General features: G+C 39.2%; 1 protein-coding gene across 1 annotated transcript in view; it reads right to left on the reverse strand.

Moving 5' to 3' along the window:
• The window catches only part of PHEX (phosphate regulating endopeptidase X-linked), a 108,067-nt gene that overhangs the window by 19,648 nt on the left and 68,517 nt on the right, over positions 1–19,902 (reverse strand). The window contains exons 13-15 of the mRNA XM_065858813.2: positions 17,972–18,049; positions 16,224–16,327; positions 9,878–9,936 (exon numbers count right to left, since the gene is read on the reverse strand). Of these exons, the coding sequence (XP_065714885.1) occupies positions 9,878–9,936; positions 16,224–16,327; positions 17,972–18,049 (241 nt within the window). The remainder of the gene's footprint in view (positions 1–9,877; positions 9,937–16,223; positions 16,328–17,971; positions 18,050–19,902) is intronic.

Consider the following 19,902-nt stretch of genomic DNA (forward strand, 5'->3'; position numbering starts at 1 on the left):
ACTCTCTTTGCCTCCCAGGACACACAGAAGTGTATTTACTATGTATGCGTTTAAATATCTCACAGAAATGGCACACTCATGCAACCTGATGAAAATTGCTTGCTAGTACTACTAAGTTAAGAATTGGTGTTAAGAGCTGGAACTCTAGTCTGAACTACATTGCCTGATTCCTTCCAAATATTGAACCTCAGGAAATGTTTTTGGACATGCCAGAGACCATTTAATGAAGGAACATTAGTGTATACGAACCCCGAATGATTCTCTTCCTTTTACAGCAGATGAGAGGAACTGTTGCCAAAATGAACAAATGAGTCCATACTGAAGATGATATGAACCAAGGTAGTACAGCCACCCCACAAATTCCATTTAGGGATCACACAGTCCTCTGTGCCTTGCATCACACCAAGAGGCTGTCAAGATCTTGTCAGGAGATGCAATTATTTTGTCCAGATATAGACTTAAGTAGTGAGTTTGCACCTGTCTGTGGGCCATGTAGAGGTAATATACGTTATTTGCAGTAAACTAGGTGCACACCTTCACTTAGACTCATCCATCTAAGAAATATAATCTGAAGGTGTCTTCATAGGATGTTTTTGAGACACCATCAGACATGAGTTAAGCCATGAGATAAAGTTTTCCCTGAGCAAGTCATGTGAGTGAACTGGAAGAAGTTTCAATCCTGAATCCACACAACACTTTGATAATTATTATACTCAAAGTCAGAATCCATTTTAGGTAAGACATACCTGAGCACAGAGCTTGTTGAAGAAGTGGTTTCTGTTTCTGGGCAGCTGTGTGAAACACCTTTGTAGTTTGATTGCACTAAAGGAAGCTTAGGAAGTATTTGCAGGCCAGAGCAGACTCAGAAGCCACTAGAATGTAATACACACTTAAGATAAACTTGGGGAACTGGAATGTACTACCCACACAGGATTTTTTTTTTTTTTCTTCTTTTTTAAGAAAAAAGAATTGTCTAGTTTTGAAAGTGATTCTTGGTCAGGTAGTAAAGCAAAGGTGTCCTGTTCTCCAGAGTTTAGAAACACTAAATAAGGGAGGATGCTTGTCCACTACTGCAACACTACAAGGAACAGATCCAGAGTTAGCAACATAGGGCATCCCTCTATGTGTAATGTCTCCCTCAGGCAAGCATCAACCAGATTGTCCTTGGAAGGAGAAACAATAACGTCGTAGACCTAGAATCTCCTTGAAGTTGTAGCAGGAGATAAATCACCTGACAGTTTCTTACATTGTTCTGTTTTGAATCCCTCAATTTAGGCAATTCCCTTGTGAAGCCCATTTCTTGCTTGCTTGGCATATTGTACCTAAAAGAATTAATAACAAAATTCAGAGAGCTCGTGGTAGGCTGTAGAAGCTAGAAATACTAATGGGATTATTTATATGCCACTGGAGTTCAAGCAAGCAAAGCATTGATCTGGAGGAGTAAGTCAGCCAGACTTCAGAGAGCTTCACATCTTAAGGAATGGATACAGGCACTGAAAATGCACTTCAAGCTAACACTTCACCATAAATCTAGCCTGTAGTGCATCTTTTCATACTCTCTGCCTCTACAGAACCCCAGAAGAGTGATATGGGCTGAAAGGCTCTCTTTCCATACACAATCTTGGTAGTGCAGGTTTGGAGCCTACACTCGAGGCCATTACTCAGCAACAGCACACAGAAAGAAAACTGTGTTGTCTTATTACAGACCCCAACACAAACCTGTCTGTCATATGTAGGACCTGGACTTGCAGAATTTGGCTTGCCTACATTCTTACAACCTACCTACTGTTGGACCAGTATCATAGAACTGCAGCATCATTCTGAGGTAGGCACTGGTGTCGCAAGCCACAAGAGCACTGGAGATCTGTGGACAGTTGAGTTCAAGCTGTCACAGAATAGTGCTGATACGCCACATCCATGCATCTTACAGGTGGCAAAAATGGGACAGCCAGGCTAAATCATCCTCCAGATGGACTTTGTGCCATTGATCACAACACTTTAGAGCCCAACAGTTATGATCACAGCCCTTTAAATCAGTTTTCAGTCCACCTGACTATCCACTTGTCTGACCCATTCATCAGCAGTTTTGTATGTGAGAATGTTATGTGAGACACTGCTGAAAGTCTTGATAAAGTCAAGGTGAATCACATTCAGGGCTCTTCCCTTATCCACTGAGCTAGTCAGGGAAACTTTTTCCAGGATTTACTCCATCATGTACACAGGGACTGAGTACACATGTACACATGTGAGGCTGACCAGCCTGTAGTTCCTTGGATCTTCCTTCTTGAATACAGGAGTGACATTTGCTTTCTTCCGGTCCTCAGGAACCTCCTCCAACCACCACAACCTTTCAAAGGTAATCAAGAATGGCCTCACAACGCCATCAGCCAGCTCCTTCACCACTCGCAGGTGCTCCAGACTTGCCGTCTGGTCTCAAGGGCCCAGAATTCCTGAAAGCCAGTCCTACCAGTAAAGACTGAGGCAACAAAGTCAGCGAGTACTTTGGTCTTTCCCATGTCATTTGTCACCAGTTCCTTTGATTCCATTCAGCATTGGACCACATTTTCCCTAGAATTCCTTCTGATGCTGCTACACTTGCAGAAACATCTGTTGGTGCCCTTCACAACCTTCACCAGATTCATCTCCAGGTAGGCTTCAGCTCTCCTAACTCCTGTGTCTGGACCCTTGAACAGGAATTCTTTGCTGAACTTTCCTCTTACTCATCTTACTGTTCTGGAACATGGGGGCATTTCAAGCAGTAGAGTACATCTGGCTTACTTCAAATGTTTCACTCTAAATTTATGCTGATCTTGAAGCTCTGACAGCACTGTACCTGCACAGGACTACTCTTAACTTAATTGAAGGCTTCTAGCTTCCTTCTACCCATTATTCCAATTTTTAGCCTCTCTCCACAGCAAGGTGCTATAAAGCTTTTTAGAATGTATTTCAAATTTGAAACATTTTTTTTCCTCACTTTTATAGTGGCTTTACTTCCATTAATGAATCCATTTACCAGCTAATACCTATACGGTGTTATTATACACACTTTGCAGATGAACACTCTGAGACTCAGTGTAATATTTTTACTTCACTGAGGAGACACAAGCAATCACATTTCATCTGATAGTTCACTGAAACAGTGCAGACTAATAATGGATGAAGCAAACTAAAAACACATGAGGTGGCTCACCAAATCATGAGGAAATGTGTAGTTCAAATCTAGATATGAATTCAAAGTCTATAGTTCAATTATGTTATTCAGTCATATTGCATGATACTTTTAACTGAGCAAGACAAGATCAAGTAAAGCCTTATTCCAAGTCAGTGCATTTACAATTTTCAATTATTGGTCATTTTGTTTAAAGCAACTTCTGAAGTGAATCCCCTACATAAACAGTGGATATGGGAGACAGCTGTGTTAAATTGTGTGATACACAGGGTACTCTGCCAGTTGCTGTACTGGCAATTCTCAGATGTGTTTAAAAGCTGTTTTTCAAGTGTCATTGAATGAATTCGGATGGAGAGTTTTAAAGGAATAAGATATAAGCAGGAGACTAACTGCTGGTCAGTAAACAAAGGATATTGAATTCATATAAAGAGTTAAACATGAAGAGGACTACAGTGCTGGTTAGTTATCTGAAAACAGCACAAAGGGCAAGGTACATTTGTTTAAAATGTTTCCACAGACTTCTGTTTGGACAACTGAGATGACTTTACGTGTCCTGTTTGGGCTCTAGCTACCAGCCTTGATGGGCAAGGGTCTTCTGCAAGTTCTCTCTCAAATACACTAGAAATGAGGAAACACATCAGATGCTGTAGAGTATCTCAGACTGCTTTGAGCAACTATATGTAGGTGATTAGGATCAAACTCTCTGCCATAACAGGGACCTTCATCATACACTTAATTTCAAGAGGATAGAAAACATGAATTGTGTAAGGACACGATATAAATTGTGTAAGGTACAGTAACTGTTCTACACTATGCATGAATACAAAGCTTAACATTCTGAGGAGCAGTGAATAAATTCATTAAAAGTTAAAGAAAACTGATGATCTTAAAGCAGAGGACTCAGCAGCCTCAGGTTCACTTTCAGTTTCTGCTTCACCTGACAGGAGGTTCTTTGCTGCTCATGAACAAGGGAGAACCTGGCATTTCCTAAACTCAGTGGGGACCATGAGGAGAAGCACAAGATGGTTTGTGAGGGGCCCTGGAATACAGGGTGCTAAGGGACTAGGGAAACCAGTGAAAATGCCTGTTTTTACAAGAAACTTTAATCTTCCTTTTCTAAAGGATAAAGCTCACTAGATTCCTCATGGCAGGGAGGGGGGGGAGGGGAGGGGGGAGGTGTGGGGCAGGGAGGGAAATTCTTCTGTTTTATACATTTATAGATAAGGATTTTAGGAAGAAAAATAAAGAGTGGATGTAAGGATCATGCATCATATCACCTGTGACTGTAATTAAATAATAGAGAACACTGGTCATTGGTAAATAGGGAAAACTGAAAATGAGAGCTCACTTAAGAACACTTAATGCTTACTTAATAACAGGGCTCAGAAAGTGTCCAGTCCAAATCTGTTATGTTCATTAACCTCCTGGAAACTAACAGCACCCTTGAAACTACTTCATCAATAACCTTCCAATTAGTCTAGTTCTTAAGGGAAGAGAAAGGGCCCCTACACGCAGTCCCCTTGTCCTGCCCTGTCCCCAGGACCATGTGCTGTTTGTCAGCGCTTCCCCAGCTCCTGGCAAGATCAGAGCTCTCCCTTGCAACTCGCAGCATCAGCAAGCTGCTTTCGATAACGATCACACTTACTGGCTAATATGAACTCTCATCTGTGGTTTTCTCTATGGCTGCTAATTTGAAGGTAATTTTAGAATTCTGGCTTTGCTTATATCTACTTCCTGTAACATGTAATGAAGCCACTCTCTAAAGAGGCCACTTGACTTTCCCTAGACAACTGCAGTACAAGCACAAATGACTTAGAAGGAGTATTGGTATAAAATTACAGAGATAATATCAACAGTAATTAATTATCCAACACATCTATGCAAGCTTACACTTCATGAGTGTGCTGCTTATATTTGCCTCAGTTCACTGTAAATCTCCCTTTCATTACTGTTAACAACCCACAAACATTACTTTTTTTGACATATCTTAGAGACATGCATATCTACACTTGGAAAGAAAATTAAATACATCAAATGTCTAATGAGCAGCTCCCTTCTATTATTAACATATTCAAGGGCCAATATTTTCGTGCTGTAATGAAATAAAACCTTTTCTTCAACCGAAGTACGCTAGCATACTTAGATCATCATTTGTATCTATTTTCAGCACATACTTGTTGAATACTCTACAGCTCATTAAAATAAACAGAGCCTTTCAGAAAGTGTTTTTTGTGTTCCAATGACAACAATTTAAAATGTAGTATTCATCCTGCCAAGATTATAAGAAGGGTACTTAGATACCCTTTGAGAATCTAAAGGCAATGACATGTACCTGTTGTCCTCGTTAAGTGCCTATAATTGAGGGGAAATCAACGAGCAAATGCAAAGAAAATTGAAAAATTATCCAAACCAGGATTTAACATTATTAACAACCATTATAAACATGCATGGTTGTTAATCCAAGACACTTTGAATTGTGCAAAAAGAAGAAATTAATAATTAGAACTCATGTAAAGAGAACATCAGGAGTAAACTTGTATAATAAGATAAATTATATGTACCATATTTTTTAACTCTGTTCTTTGTAACACATCTTACCTTGATAAATTTCTTTATTTTCCTTTGGAGATATTAACAGGGTTGTTGACTCTTCAAGTTACCAATAGTTTAGTAATGAAAATGAAATGCAATAGCAAACATAAGGATGTTAGCACTATAGTGCAGCGAAATTTCTTACAATGTACTGCATATGCAAGTTTTGCTTTATTCTCACAAATATAATAGTTTTCTAGATCACCTAGTTTCTACTCTATTAATTTCCACTTTAAGTGAAGAAAGACCTTTTCTTACAAGTAATTTAGTAATCAAGTAGTGAAGATAAAAACACAGCTTGCCCATGTATGAAGACTGCATGGACTTGTATGGAGATCACAGTGATTTCTTGTTTAATGCTTGTGTCAGTGATACAGACTGCAGAGACAGAAGAATTTGTATTTCTTCCATCAGGAGTGTGTCAGAAACTTGCCTGTGTTCTGAGCACAGAAAGCAAAAGCATGTTCTTAAAGTTCAGAAGTGATCAGGAACTCCACATTCTCCTCCACTTCTGCAGGTACCTAATGATACCTCCTTTTCAGAATCCATGGTTCAAGGCACTAATGTTGCTTTTTCTCTAAACTATTTCACAAAGCTTCAGTGGCTAATCAAGTTTGGAGTTGCTGTGGTTACGCTGATGACATCATACAGTACATTTCCATTTCCAAACTGAATGGCCTTAATTTTTAGAATCAATTTTGAAACCAAGTATTTTCCAGTTAATGTAGAAGCTGCTTTGCAGAAATTATTTCTATTATGCATTTTAAAATTCTCATTTCTCGAATTCTCCTTCTTAGTAAATTCATTTACCAAGAGCAAAAATAGATGGGCTTTGAACACACTAAAATCTAGTTTGCTCACCGAAGAGCAGCAGCACTCAAGCAGATGAAGAATCTGTTTAGTTCACTCTCTTTTTTCCGAGCAGTGATCAATAGTAGTTGTGTATGGAAAGTGCGCTGGGCATCTGTGAGGTAATTCTTCTAATAGTATATCTTTCTACCTTCCAACAATCAGCAACAGAGGGACCTGTCCTCCTGGACTGAGTTTATATCTGTCCTTTTGTTCAGAACAGAACACTCTCTTTTTCAGATAATCTACTAATACAGTGAACAGTACAGATCCTCATAACGCAGCCCTCCAACTATTTTGAAAACAAGTAATTTGTCCCTGCCTCCATTTCTTATTTCGGTTCAGTCACTAATTTATGAAAGGACCTTCTTTCTTGTCCCATGACAACTTCCTGTTAAGAGAATTGGGAAACACCTTTATAAGAGTGTTCCGTGAAACAAACAGCATACTTATGTTTTCTGAATTTCAAAAGACTTTAATGGACTATGAAAGTATGACTTTTTTTTTTTTTTTCTAAAAGAAAAACAAAAAGCTAGTCACATTGAATCCTCCCCATTATATCATATGTTTATTCATTCATTTTGTGATCACAACCAGTTTCCTTCATAGATGGGCTAGAAGAATGTTTTATGCAGATCACCCTGGATTCTCTTTTAAAAAAAGGATTTGACACTTACCACAGCCATTCTTCTGGTGCTAAGGCTACTATAAGTGGTAAGCTATACATTAAAGCTGGTTGTTTGGCAATTTCTTGACAAAGTTCCTTTGAATTACCTGAGCTAATTTTATCTGGTCCTTATATTTGTCACAGCTCATTTTATTAATTTCTTCTAAAGTACCTTCTATTGACACTAAATTTGGAACACTTCATGGAACTCAGATCCCATAAGAAAATGTTCCAATATAACAATTTCCCAAACTCTTCTAATGCAAGGAATTGTATTTTCCTTTTATGCCTTACAAACTTTCCTCTTTCAGTGTATTTGAAAAAAAAAAAAATTGTTCGTTTTTATGATCTTAGAAAGCTGGTCCTCAAAATCTTTGTGGGCTTGCTATATCACAACTTTACACTTATCTTGTGAGAGTTTGTGCTTATTTCTTATTTTCAAATGACTTTCATTTGTAGAACTTCTTTTCTGTTGTTTAACTAGGCCTTTAAAAAGTCCACAGCTTTTATAGCATATCACCAGCCCCTACAGAATTTTGTATGGATTACTACTGACAACACAGCTGCAAAGCAGCAAGGTAATAATTGCTGGGCATGAGATTTGCCCAGCAGATACGCCATGCAATAGGAGCGTGCATAGGCTTGCAAGCTTCAGTTTCCCACAGTGCAGTTCTTTCCCAGCAGCACTAATGGCAACTCAGTAGTGATGTGTCAAATATTTATCAGCAACTTCAGACCTGAGCATGTTCCTCCCACATTTCACAGGACCTCATTCACTGCAAATCACACCAGCCAGCAGTGTAAGACTTTGTACTGTGCCTTTCTTTGAATCTTCCCTCCTATGGTGCATCATTTTTAGGACATGATTACATTTGTACACCTCTCTCAGGTAGGAAGAGGGTTTTCCTCAGAAAGAACCTCCTAAATTCTTTTCGTCTTCGGAACAGTCTTATAAGGACAGTGAGCAGCACCATCCAAACTTCAAGGTCAGATGCCAGCAGTACAAGAAGGTCAGCAGTTATGATAGAAAATACAATCGCCTCTACACCCATGACTGATTGGTCACGTTTGACGGCTCTGTTTCATGACACCATCAGACACAGTGAGTGTGAAATTTACCTTCAGTGACTCCAGCCTCTCGTTACAGCTTTCTCTAATGTGCCACGGCAGAGTGGCTGAGAGAGCTGAATGCTGCTGAAACTTGAAAGGACCCAATATCAAAGACGACATAACAGCCATGGTTCTCATTTCAGGCTGAATGGGCTTCCTCTTGTTCACACCATACGTCTGAAGCAGCAGTGGTGGCTGGTGCTTAATTTGGTAGGAGCAGCAGCCGTTGTGCTCCACATATACCTCACAGCTGTGATCAGCTCAGGAACACCTCCCTCAAGTGCTCCCTCAGATGATAACAAACATGTGGCTCCTTAATGATGGCAGTCCTCTAATTAAGGTAAAGCAGTCTAGGCCTAGAGCTAATTTTTATGAAAAGAACCACCTAATTATCACACACACTTTACAAACGAGCTCACTTGGACACAAAATAATTTAAGTGATTGGTCTGAAGGTAAAAATTGCTTATACAAATTGGTAGGAGCAGATACCAGCTGACCCAGATTGCCAGCCTTCTTCTGTAACCTCTTCAGTGCGATAGATTCATTTTGTGCCTTTCAAAATCTTCTCTCTGTGACTAAAAGAGATTCAGGAGGAAAAGCGGAAGCCACTCTGTGATTTTTGACACTCCTTTCCTAGGGGACTAAGAACACAAAGGTTATGGCAGCCGCCTTCCAGACCCTGATGGCACAGAACAAGAATGGCTGATGTAACTTGCAAAGCTGATAAGAGCAAAGAGAACTATCGGGGTAAAGATAACACTGTTGTATGCAGAAATACTGGTACAGACTTTTAAAACCCGTTAGAAATTTTCTATACAAAGTCTCATTAAAGCAAATGGGAATGAACATTCAAATCTATACACATCTTTGAAAAACTCAGCTCTTTTATCTTATATGCTTCCAAACCAGGATTTATGCTCTCTAAAAAAACAACCAGTAACTAAAATTAGCACAAGACAGGTTGTACTGTATGTACAAGATAACATCAAACTATAAAGGTAATAATTTTAAGTTAACTACAGGTACCATTCCTTGTCCTTGAAGGCATTGAACAAATATGCTGGTCTATATCACAGCCTCTTCTAGTCATGTTTATTAATACTAGAGGGCTGAGTTGCTAACACTTAAAGAGTTACTGTATAATTATGGAGGTATGCATACACATGTTTTTGCTACAGAAAACAGAAGACAGGAACATTAAGCTTTAGTAACAGTAATTTAAGCTAGCATTTGCAATGGACAGAGTACACACACAGGCAGTCACTGGAACTCAGCAGACACAGGTAACTCCTTAAGCAACAGCAATCCAAATTTGTGGGAGCCCTTGCTTTTCCAGAACTATCCTCTCACTTAAGATGTCTCACAGCTGAATTACCAGGTTTCAGTTTTGATTTTCAGTCACAAACACACAAACTATACAGATATTATCTGATACAAACATTTCGCAAACAGGCACTTAATAAGGAGGCTCAGAAGTCAGATACTCACTGATCTGGTTGGTAGATGCGCTATAAAAAGCATTTACAGTAGTTGGGCTTGTAAACCACCTGTAGTAAGAGCAAAAGAAATCAGCTGTTAGTACATTTACACACCTTTATGAACATAATGAGCAAAGATAAAGACTGAACTCAGTGAAAGGAAGCATAAATGTGAAAGACCTAGGATACAGTAAGTATTTCCGCATTTCAACACATGCTACCAAGACTTTCTAAAACATTGAAATCTATAGTTTAACGGTTCTATTTTAAGTGTGTATGGTCAATGAATTTTCAACAGGAGTGATTGTTAAGCTTCCTATTAGCTCACCTGTTCTATTTCTAAGTGACCATTGTGCTTGTGAGGTCTGTCATACCAATGCACTGAAGTTCACTCAGAGGCTCCTACACTGACAGCAGCTGTGAAAACTCACTTAGGTGTCTTTCAACCATGTGGGGAGAAACTCCCTCTCAAAATTAGAGGAGAGCAATTTGAAACAAATGAAGTGGCTTCAGATGCTTTACTGAACAACTGCTTGAGTACCTAGGATGACAGCAGCCACATGAGCAAGTGCTTTCTGGGAACATAAATTCAATATTGACAGTGATTTCACCCATATGAGTGGAAAATATCAGCTGGCTTCAGTAAGATCAAAATCCCCTTGGATGAAACTCTGAGTTTTGTGAGTCCAAGATTTCACTTTATGATTTTATAAGGAAAAACTGAGATAAAAGAAAAGTAATAAATATCATGAGAATTAGGGGTTAATCCATAATAAATTAGAAGCAATTCTACTAAATGTCCAGACAGGAACATCCTATGTCTTTAGCAATGCATCACTTCAAAGATTTGTAAAGCCAAATGAATGCAATGCAATTGCTTTGGAAAATTGATTTCAAAGAGAAGATACGGGAGCTGCAAAACAAAGGGTAAGACAAAGGAAGATGTATCAGAACATGGAAAATGTGTGTTGTCAATGACATTCACATTCACAATCTGTGCTTTAAAATAGCACCATCAAATGATTGAGTTATATGCAGATCCTGACTGTTTTTCTGTCAACTGATGTCCTCATGTAAACCACACAACAAAGGGAAGAGGTTTTAGAATAGCAGCATTCTGTCTTTTATCAATAAACTTATTTGTTTCTCTCATCTTCAAAGCTGAGCAACTTGTTTCACAATGCAGCAACTAGAAAAACTAACCAATGAAAGCAAAGGGTGATGTCATGTAAACATCTTTAACCACCCAACGTATTACAGACTCTAATTGCCAGAGATAACTCTTCCAATTTTTTTTCTAGGAGGTTCTGAAGAGGAGAAGCACCGGTAGGTTATTTTCTGATGAGTTCTCTGTTTCCTCTGTGATGAAGAGATTAAACGTCAGAGGTAATATAGTGAGATAATGGAAGATTGAAGAAAAAACTCTTATGGTGAGGAGATAAAGAAAAAATTAGGGGGCTTAATTCATCACATTTCAATTTCATGTTTGTTCACAGCAGCAATCAGTGAACTGTTTCGAAGGATGCAAGCCAGCTATTTGTCTGTATCACCTGCTCTCCAGGCTTAGTAGTGGTTCTGGAGGGCTCAGTCCCTTTTTTGACAAGGAGAGGACCCATCTGAAACACTAGAGGCTTTCATTTAGATTTTGAAGATTTAGAGTTTGAACAAAGACACATAGCATTGGGACTCCACCTTACCCTGTTGGCTTGTTCTACTTACAACAGCCTTTTTGTTCCCTCAAACATCAACTTTCAGGCATGAAAAAGGCTTCCAGGACAACAAATCTTCCCTTTTGCAAATCCTCCTTAGAGTGAGTGTCTTACAGGGGCTCTCATTTCCAGTCACAATATCAAGGGCCTGACCCAGATAACAGATACTTCGAAACAAACGAATGTGCTTTGCTCTTCTCCCCATTCTCTTTGCTGCTGCAGTCCCAGGGGCTCACCACAGCTAGTTCAAGATAGGAAGCACCACAAGTAGGTGTTAAAGAGCTCTTCATGGGTGAGTGACACCTCTCTAGCAGAAAGGTTTGTACCCATTTTTACTGGATGACAAGATAAACAGTGATGCAGGTACTTGTCACCACAGGAGCACCTCACCCTGCCTGAGACCAACTGCAAACACTGTTGACATTTGGTCCACAGCTACTGAGGAGGGACATAAGACCACTGTTAGCAATGCTTTCAGACCTAGGAACTCAAAGAGTGGCCACTCATAGGCAAGCCACTAAGACTCATCACATCCCCATCCAGAGATTGCTGCTTTCTTCACAACCTACCACAGCAATAACAGAGCCCATCCTGTTTCCTGAGCTTAGTATGAGCCAAAGATGGACAGCAGCCTCAGTTTTCTCACTGTAAAACTGAATTAAGTTCTTTCCAAGTCACTGTTTCATAACAAGGCCTCAAGAATGATCCCATGTGGAGTTCGTTATGTTTTTAAGCAGCTAGGAAGAAGAGACTTAGCAGCCATACTGAGGAGTCAGGAGGAACCAGAGCTGTCTAGTGATAAGCAGAATATACTGGTAAATTCCATATTGGACATGTAGACACTTGGCAAGGAGTGTATTTACACTCCAGCATTTTGTTGTACCATTCTGACCTACTCTTGGGAAGATTTAGGAAGGATTTTCCACAAAAAAAGCAGAAATAACTGAGACCGCTTCAATTCAGTCTACCAGAACAGCTTCACCTCTCATCTGTCATCTTCTTTCAGTGAGGTCCTTGAAATGACTGAATGTTTCAGTGACAGACCTTATCTAATAATACATCAAATTACTATATGAAGGTCTGTAATAAATAGCAGTTGCTGTTAAATTTTAAGGTGAAGCAAATTTAGAATTAGCGCTCTCACTCCTGTTTGAAGTCAGGTTGCCTGGGAATTGGCTCCAGGTCTTGTTACAAATTCAGTGCATTTGATCTATTAGCAGAAGGATGGTGGGGGGGGGGGGCGGGGAAAGACGGGCTTAACAAACCATGAGCTCTTATGGAGTACTGCAGCAGTCAAAACATAATGCTGCAGACATGTCACTTTTAAGTTTGAGATTTCCCTTGTAGAAAGAAAATCTAAAACCTGCACTGAGATAGCAAGTGGGGAACCAAGAGCCAGGGTTTAGTGAAACAGGTCCTGCAGGAGACCCAGGAATTTTCTCATAGTACACTTCCTCTGTGTCCTCTTATATGTCTAACTAGATGCCTACATCTCCAGCACTGAAAGTTGAACGAACTGTGAAGAAAGATTTGGCCAGGTATACAAATCTTACAGAAGAAAGATTAATAATAATGAAGTGGTATGAAGTCCTCTGACCCTCTGATATTTGCAAGTATGATATCAGTATTAAGATGGATAGATTCAACCACTGTTAAAAATGTGTGGGTGTGTGTTTATATACACACACACATGTATGTATATTTGCATGCATTAATGTATGTGTCTCAATGGATACAAACACCACTAAAACCCTGATTCTCCTTTATCTCTCCCATATGGCCATCACTTCCCCCCACCCTGCCTTTCATGTCCCTCTGCTCTAGTCATGTCTCACCTGAATTCTTTTAATTGTCTTCATGCCTGGTCCCCTTCATCCCATGCTACCCATTTTCCAGCCTTGCCTCCTCCAGTCAGCCTTCTCCATCCAACCTGCACTGTTTTGTGCATCGTATTCCTCAGCTTCCATCACAAGTCCCTTTTGCACACCTCTCTTGATACCTGAGCACTTTTTCTCTTGTTTGATAAAGCCAGCTGTGAAGATGACAGCCATCTCCCCAGCCAGCTGTTAGGATGGCAGCTGGCATCCACAGTGGGCATTGAGGACAGCAAGTTGCAGCTCCTGCAGCTGTGGTGCCTGTGGGGAGGTCTGGTCCAGTGACCAGCAGAGCAGGTGGCTCTGGTGCCCTGAGGCCTTGTCACAGCTTCCTGGTGCCATTTGGGGCAGGTATGTCCCCCCATCCATGCCTTCAGCAATGCCTCACCTGAGTCCCTTCGTACTCCTTTTTCCTGTAAGGCAGATAACTGCTAGGCAAGAGGGAGTAAAACAGAGGATGAAGAAATTTTTATAATTACTCCTGCTTTGGGGGATGTTTTTCCCCCTCTTTTTAGATTACAAGACTGTTAAATTTGCAGAATAACTTGTTTCCATTTTGATATCCACATTCCCCCTTGCTTTACCAAACTCCTTTTTCTTGGATCTCCCAGCTTCTCTGTCTGTTTTGCAGGTTCTCTGAGAGAACCATCATTTTGAATTTCCATTTAGTCGACTATGCTAAGGAAAGTGAGTCCAGTTTGAAATAATATCACTGAGAAATCTGGACTCTCTGCTAAATTAGCATAGTGTTTTAACTTTTGTGGTTAATATTACTTTACTGGGTGGTAACTTCCTTAAACACTCATTTTCTCATTTGTCTTTATCAGTCCACAACTTGGACCATCTTATGTCTATTTCTAAATATAAATATTATGCTAAAAGCCACTGAACTAGGGAAAAGAAGAAATGGAGCAAACAGAAATAAAACCCCAAGGGTAATTCTCTACTAACACAATGTCAAGCTTCAGAGTAGACCAAAGATCTGTGGAGTTCAATTAAAAAAAAAAAAAAAAGAGAGAGAGGGGGAGAGAGAGAGAAAGAAGTGGTGAAACCATCAGACTATCAGAAAGCAGTAGTCCAATAGTTAAAATGTAGCAAGTGCTGAATTTTTTAAGGCCAGATTTGACATGCCTCAGACTGGTGGGTAGGAAATATTAGTTTATTGCAATAAATTAAAAAAAAATAAATTACTGTAGGTGATAATGACTCTCTGTGCCTTGGTACCTCTCAGCAGATATAGCAAAAGCAGACAGTGTAAAGTACATCACTTTCAGAGCCCTTTTTTATTGCCAAGCAGGTGCAAAGTCAGAATAATCTCCCAGCAGGAATAATTATGACTGAGGGCGCAGATGGGGGTTAGCCCCAGTCCTGCAGAAGACAGAGCATGTAGCTGTGCTGACAAAGGAAAGAGACCAAAAATCAAACTGGGATCCTCCAGGCCAGTATGTGCCCTGCAGGATGACAAGAAAATCATGGTAAAGGTGATGAGGGGCTGTTTTTGAGCAGTCCTTGAAATAGGTCAGTGAAGAAAAGCATGAGAAAGTATTCAATCTTGTAGTGGACAGTCAGGTAAAAACTTCATTTTTTAAGCATACCCACTTGATGTGACAGTTCCCAGATTACAGCCCTTGAGATGTACAGTCAGGGATAACCTGCCAATTAATTTCCTTACAGGGGAGATTTCCCATTTTGTCCAGAATCGGCACGGTCTGCCTTAGAGCTGCTGTAACACTGCTCACAAGGAGAAAGGTCACGGATCACCACTGCTATAGAGAGGTTATTTCGCTGCTCTCACGGCAACTGTTGGTCTGAAGAGAACATACTGTCGTGATCTAGCCCTGGCAACCAGAAAGCCCATAAAATCATCCCCTGGGATTAAACATTGCAATGTTAAAGAAAGGTGTGACAAGAAGGTAAAAATTCACAAATAAAATAAAGCTATAAACAAGCCCTTGAAAATATGGGGCCAAATTACAGCACACTAACCAGGAATAGCCTGTGCCTGTCCTGCTGACATCCTCTACCTGCCTCACGGACAACACAGAGCCATCCCCAAAACAAGGTACGTTTCAGTTTGAGTAGGAGCCCTAAGGGAACAGCACCACAGTAGCTAAGCAGCAGCACTGATTTCAAAGTCTCTGTGTAGAAGGAGTCATTTTTAAGTAGCATGATTAGACTAATTAAGTTCTGTTTAGGTTTTAATTCGCCTTTTAAGGATTTGATTGCCCACCAGTAAGAAAAGAAACTGATTCTGTCCTGTATTTGACGACAGTGTGTGACACAATTTGCACTGTCAGGTTTACAAATAAATAAATAAATATGTAAATTAAATTATGTTTTATTCCATATGATTGCTATCAACAGCAGGCAAGCAACAATGCTGATTGCTATTACTAATAATAAGGTTCTCTCTTACTAATGGTTCCATTCTGAGAAAATTTATTTCATAAATCCCCACTGTACCATTCCAAATTCTAACTGTGAGCAAGAGACATAATCCATTTTTAACTGAGATTAAATCACCTCTTTTTTCATTAATTTAAAAGTTTAAGCTGCAAGTATACTACTACTGTGCATCAGAACAGGGATACCTAGAACTTACCAAAGAAAATATCCACAGGAATTTCTGAATAACTGGGAAGTTTGCCCATAGGCTTTTTGTATCATAATATATTGCTGCATATATAATTCTATTTTAAAAATAATATAAAACAAAGAATATAAATCCAAATATTGTTCGAAGATTATGTAAATTTGCCTTTTGTCTACTCACTCTGTTTTTGGAACTTCTTTTCTAAGCCAGTAGAAATCAGACTGGGCTGCATATTTGCGAGTTTGCAACACATTGCCAAAATAGTCACTTTCTGTAAACTTTAGCTGTGTAAATAAAGCACAGACATTTTTAAAGCATGTCCAAGGAAACAAAAGATGACCAGAACAATCAGAACTTTTACTTTAAACCACATAATCACCTAATTTTTTTTAGCCATTATCAAAGCAAGTATAATTTTCACTCTTGGTAGGAAGAATAAATATTTTGTGAACTTAGTTAAAAAACAGTGGCTGAACAGATCTGCACAAGGGACTAGAATACCAAAAAAGCTCTTCCCTGTGCAGAGAAGTGCTGAGTAAGTCAGACATAGACAATGATGAATTGCAGACTGCACATTTCTATGGCTATTGTTAAGACAGCCTCTTTTTTTCAGAAGGAATTTTTTTATTTTTTAAAGTACATTTTAAAACCACTTTCAAAAATGTAACAAGGCCACATTTTCAGTTTGTTTTGTATTTTATTACAAATATTTCATACTCTGCCCACTGAGGGTCCTGCCACTGCTTTCTTAGTGTTTTTCACATTAAATCTTTACAGACATATGGCTCCATGCTTCCATAAGCCTCCAAATCTAATAGCAATCACACACACATAACTAACCATGCAAGAAAAATGAATGTTAATACTTTGTAAATCCAGCTGATATCCCAGTCGTTAGCTTTAAGCAATCTTAGGATATACCCCTACGATAGAATCTTAGGACTTGCTGTACTTCAGATATAAACTATGGTTTTGCAACTATGATTAACAAGTGTTTTTGGCATTGACATTACCATTTATCTGGGCAAATACTTCCATGTGCTGAGTGGTTAAGTTGGTCACATTCTCCTTCTCATTACACTGTCTTCACAGCACCATCTTGCCCTACTCTTTCCAGGAACAAGGACTGGGCTGGTCGAGTTGGTTCTCCAAAGATTTCCCAATAAATTATGTCTCTGTTTAGTGTTTGTTCATGTTCTCTGGCAAAGATGACTATCACTCTTGTATTTTACTGGCTCGGGATTGAATTTGCAATTCTAGTTTGCCTGTGACTTTCAATAATACAATTAATCACATACATCCCACAGTTACCTCTTTGGAAAATGGTAAAATAAGCTGTCCTTCATCATCTGCCTTCCTGCTTGAGTCTGAACAGATATAGGATCACAAAGAAATTTCCCCACAGTGTCCTTGTCCAACAGCCAGTACAGTATGCCTATCTATTTGGTTAGGACCTCTAGGCATGATTATAAGCAACAATCATAAATAAAATTCATAGCCTGGAGAGGTGAGGAGAGCATATATAGGGCATCATGAATTGTGATATTCTGAGGAAAAACGCAGTAGTATTTTTGAAGATCATTACTTTTAGGAGAAATGCCTTTGGGTTTTTTTCATTTTTATAAGTAAACACAAAATTTATGACAGTGTATGTTTAACCTTTAAAATGCTTAGTAGTGTGAAGGGTCTTTTCACCCAGGTACATTTTATTCCCAGCAGGCCTCGTGGTCATCTTGCCTAGACACACTGGCACTGACAACTTAGACAAGAGAGCTAGCATGCTTAATTCAATGTCTAAAAATAACCAGACAAGCAGAACTGCAGATGTATGTCAAACAAAACAGGAGCTTTGATTTTAGACAGCAGAGGAACAGAGCAAAGAATGGCTGCAATATGTAAAAGAAGAAAGCTGCAAGTCTGACACTTACTGTTTTGATGTCTTCATTAATATATGTGTCATTCATTATAAACTGAGGGTAACCCACTTTTGCCATAACTGCTTTTGCCTTTGAAAAAGAGAAAAAAAAAAAAAGTGTTAACAGATATAACTATTACTCAGCACATGGGTTTTTTCCCAACTCTATTTCTACTTCATATTATTATGCCTCCCTGAAGGCATTCTAATTCAACCTCAAACTGACTTGCTTAGAAACTCGGTGCAGCAAATGAGCTTTGCATCACAATGTGGAGGGTCCAGGTTCTGTTGTCAGACTATCACAGTGGATCTGTTGCTGCCTGCAGAGATTTTGCAGACTCACACCAATGTGTTTGAGTGCAAAATCTTAACAGCTGACTTTCCCTACTGGTTTTTGTGTTAATCAGATGATCAAATGCCTGTTTTTACAACATTTTCCAAAAGATTACAGGAAATAGCCTGTTTTACTATGGTGCAGTAGCTGGTACACATCCAACTGTTAAAATAGATTTAATACACAGATATGGATGAACCTGGGTCTCAGCAAGTGCAGACTCGCATATTTCCACTGAGGGTTGCTTCCATTCACACCTGAGGATGGGTGCACGCTTTTCTGAAGGCCACTGTACTTTCCTAAAACCATATGGCTAATCTTCATTTCATTCTCCACTTTTATCCATCTACTTTACAGTCTTTGCCCTTTCCCTAACATCAGTAAAGGTGTTAAAATGAGATACTTCCCTTTTCATTAACTTTGGGGTTTTTTCCTCTTTCAGTCACTTGGTCCTACTGTTTATGCAGAATTTGTGTAAAGACTGGTGTGAAGTGATAGGAGCTGTAGATGAGCATTCCCACTTTGTAAATCTATCGCATGAGTATATAAACAGCCTCAGTAATGTACTCACAAAAATACCAGCAGGCCACCAAGTATCTCTGTGGAAACAACGTGTTTCCAGAAGAAAAGCACAAGGATACACAAGGATAAGACAACACACAAAGAAACTAAATATGGGAAGTCCATAGAATAAATTAAAGCTATGATGGAGCATGATAGCACAAAGCCGCTCGTATGTTTTCAGGATGCTGAACGTAATTTCTCCTTAAGTCTTTGAAATTCCCTGCACTCCTCAAAAATTTTCTTCTAGAGATTTGTTCTTCAAACTCAAATACCTAAATACAAACAAATATTGTAAGATATGAAATGCAACAAATGGATTAGCCTTTAAACCAACTGCAGCCATAACAATTCTGCATTCTGCTTTTTGCAAGCAGAACCCAGACCTCTCTGGGGCCCCACTGACTTCTCTCTCTCTTTTACTGCACAGAGTGGCTGTTCAGAGGAAAATTCTGGTTCCTCCACATGGAAATCCTTGTTCCCTTCTTCACTTCCATAGTATCTCAATACAACAGGGCCTCCTATGACAGCAAGAATTAGAAACATCTGTTCCATGACTATAAGAAGGAAGCTGATGGAAGACTGCCTCCATTTAACCAAAATTATTTTGTCTCTTATTTTTCGAGAAGAAAGGCTTCAATTTCTCAATCTCATTTCCAATGCAAAGTCATAATCCTCCCTTTGTGACATCACCACTAACTGCAGTTGAGATAATTAAGATGTCACAAACAGAAGATTACAATTTCAGGTAGGAAATTAACAGCAGAAGCAGATGAACTCTGCAGCAAGAAAGATCCAATCATCATACAAATATCCCTAGTGACAAAAAAAAAAAAAAAACAAAAAAAAAAACCACAAACAAATGATGAACAGAAAATATTAAATGAGCCAAATTAACTTCTGAGATAATGTCTTCTCCTTTTTTTTCAGAAGTTACAGCAGCCTTTCAAGATACTTTAAATGCCTCACAGGGGATAAAAAGCAGGGGTGTGGAGAAGGAGCACAGTTCCTCTGCAAGTTTGTATATGATCAAAACTGCATGTGTTTTT

Source organism: Patagioenas fasciata, chromosome 1, assembly GCF_037038585.1.
Source record: "Patagioenas fasciata isolate bPatFas1 chromosome 1, bPatFas1.hap1, whole genome shotgun sequence".
Taxonomy (NCBI): domain Eukaryota; kingdom Metazoa; phylum Chordata; class Aves; order Columbiformes; family Columbidae; genus Patagioenas; species Patagioenas fasciata.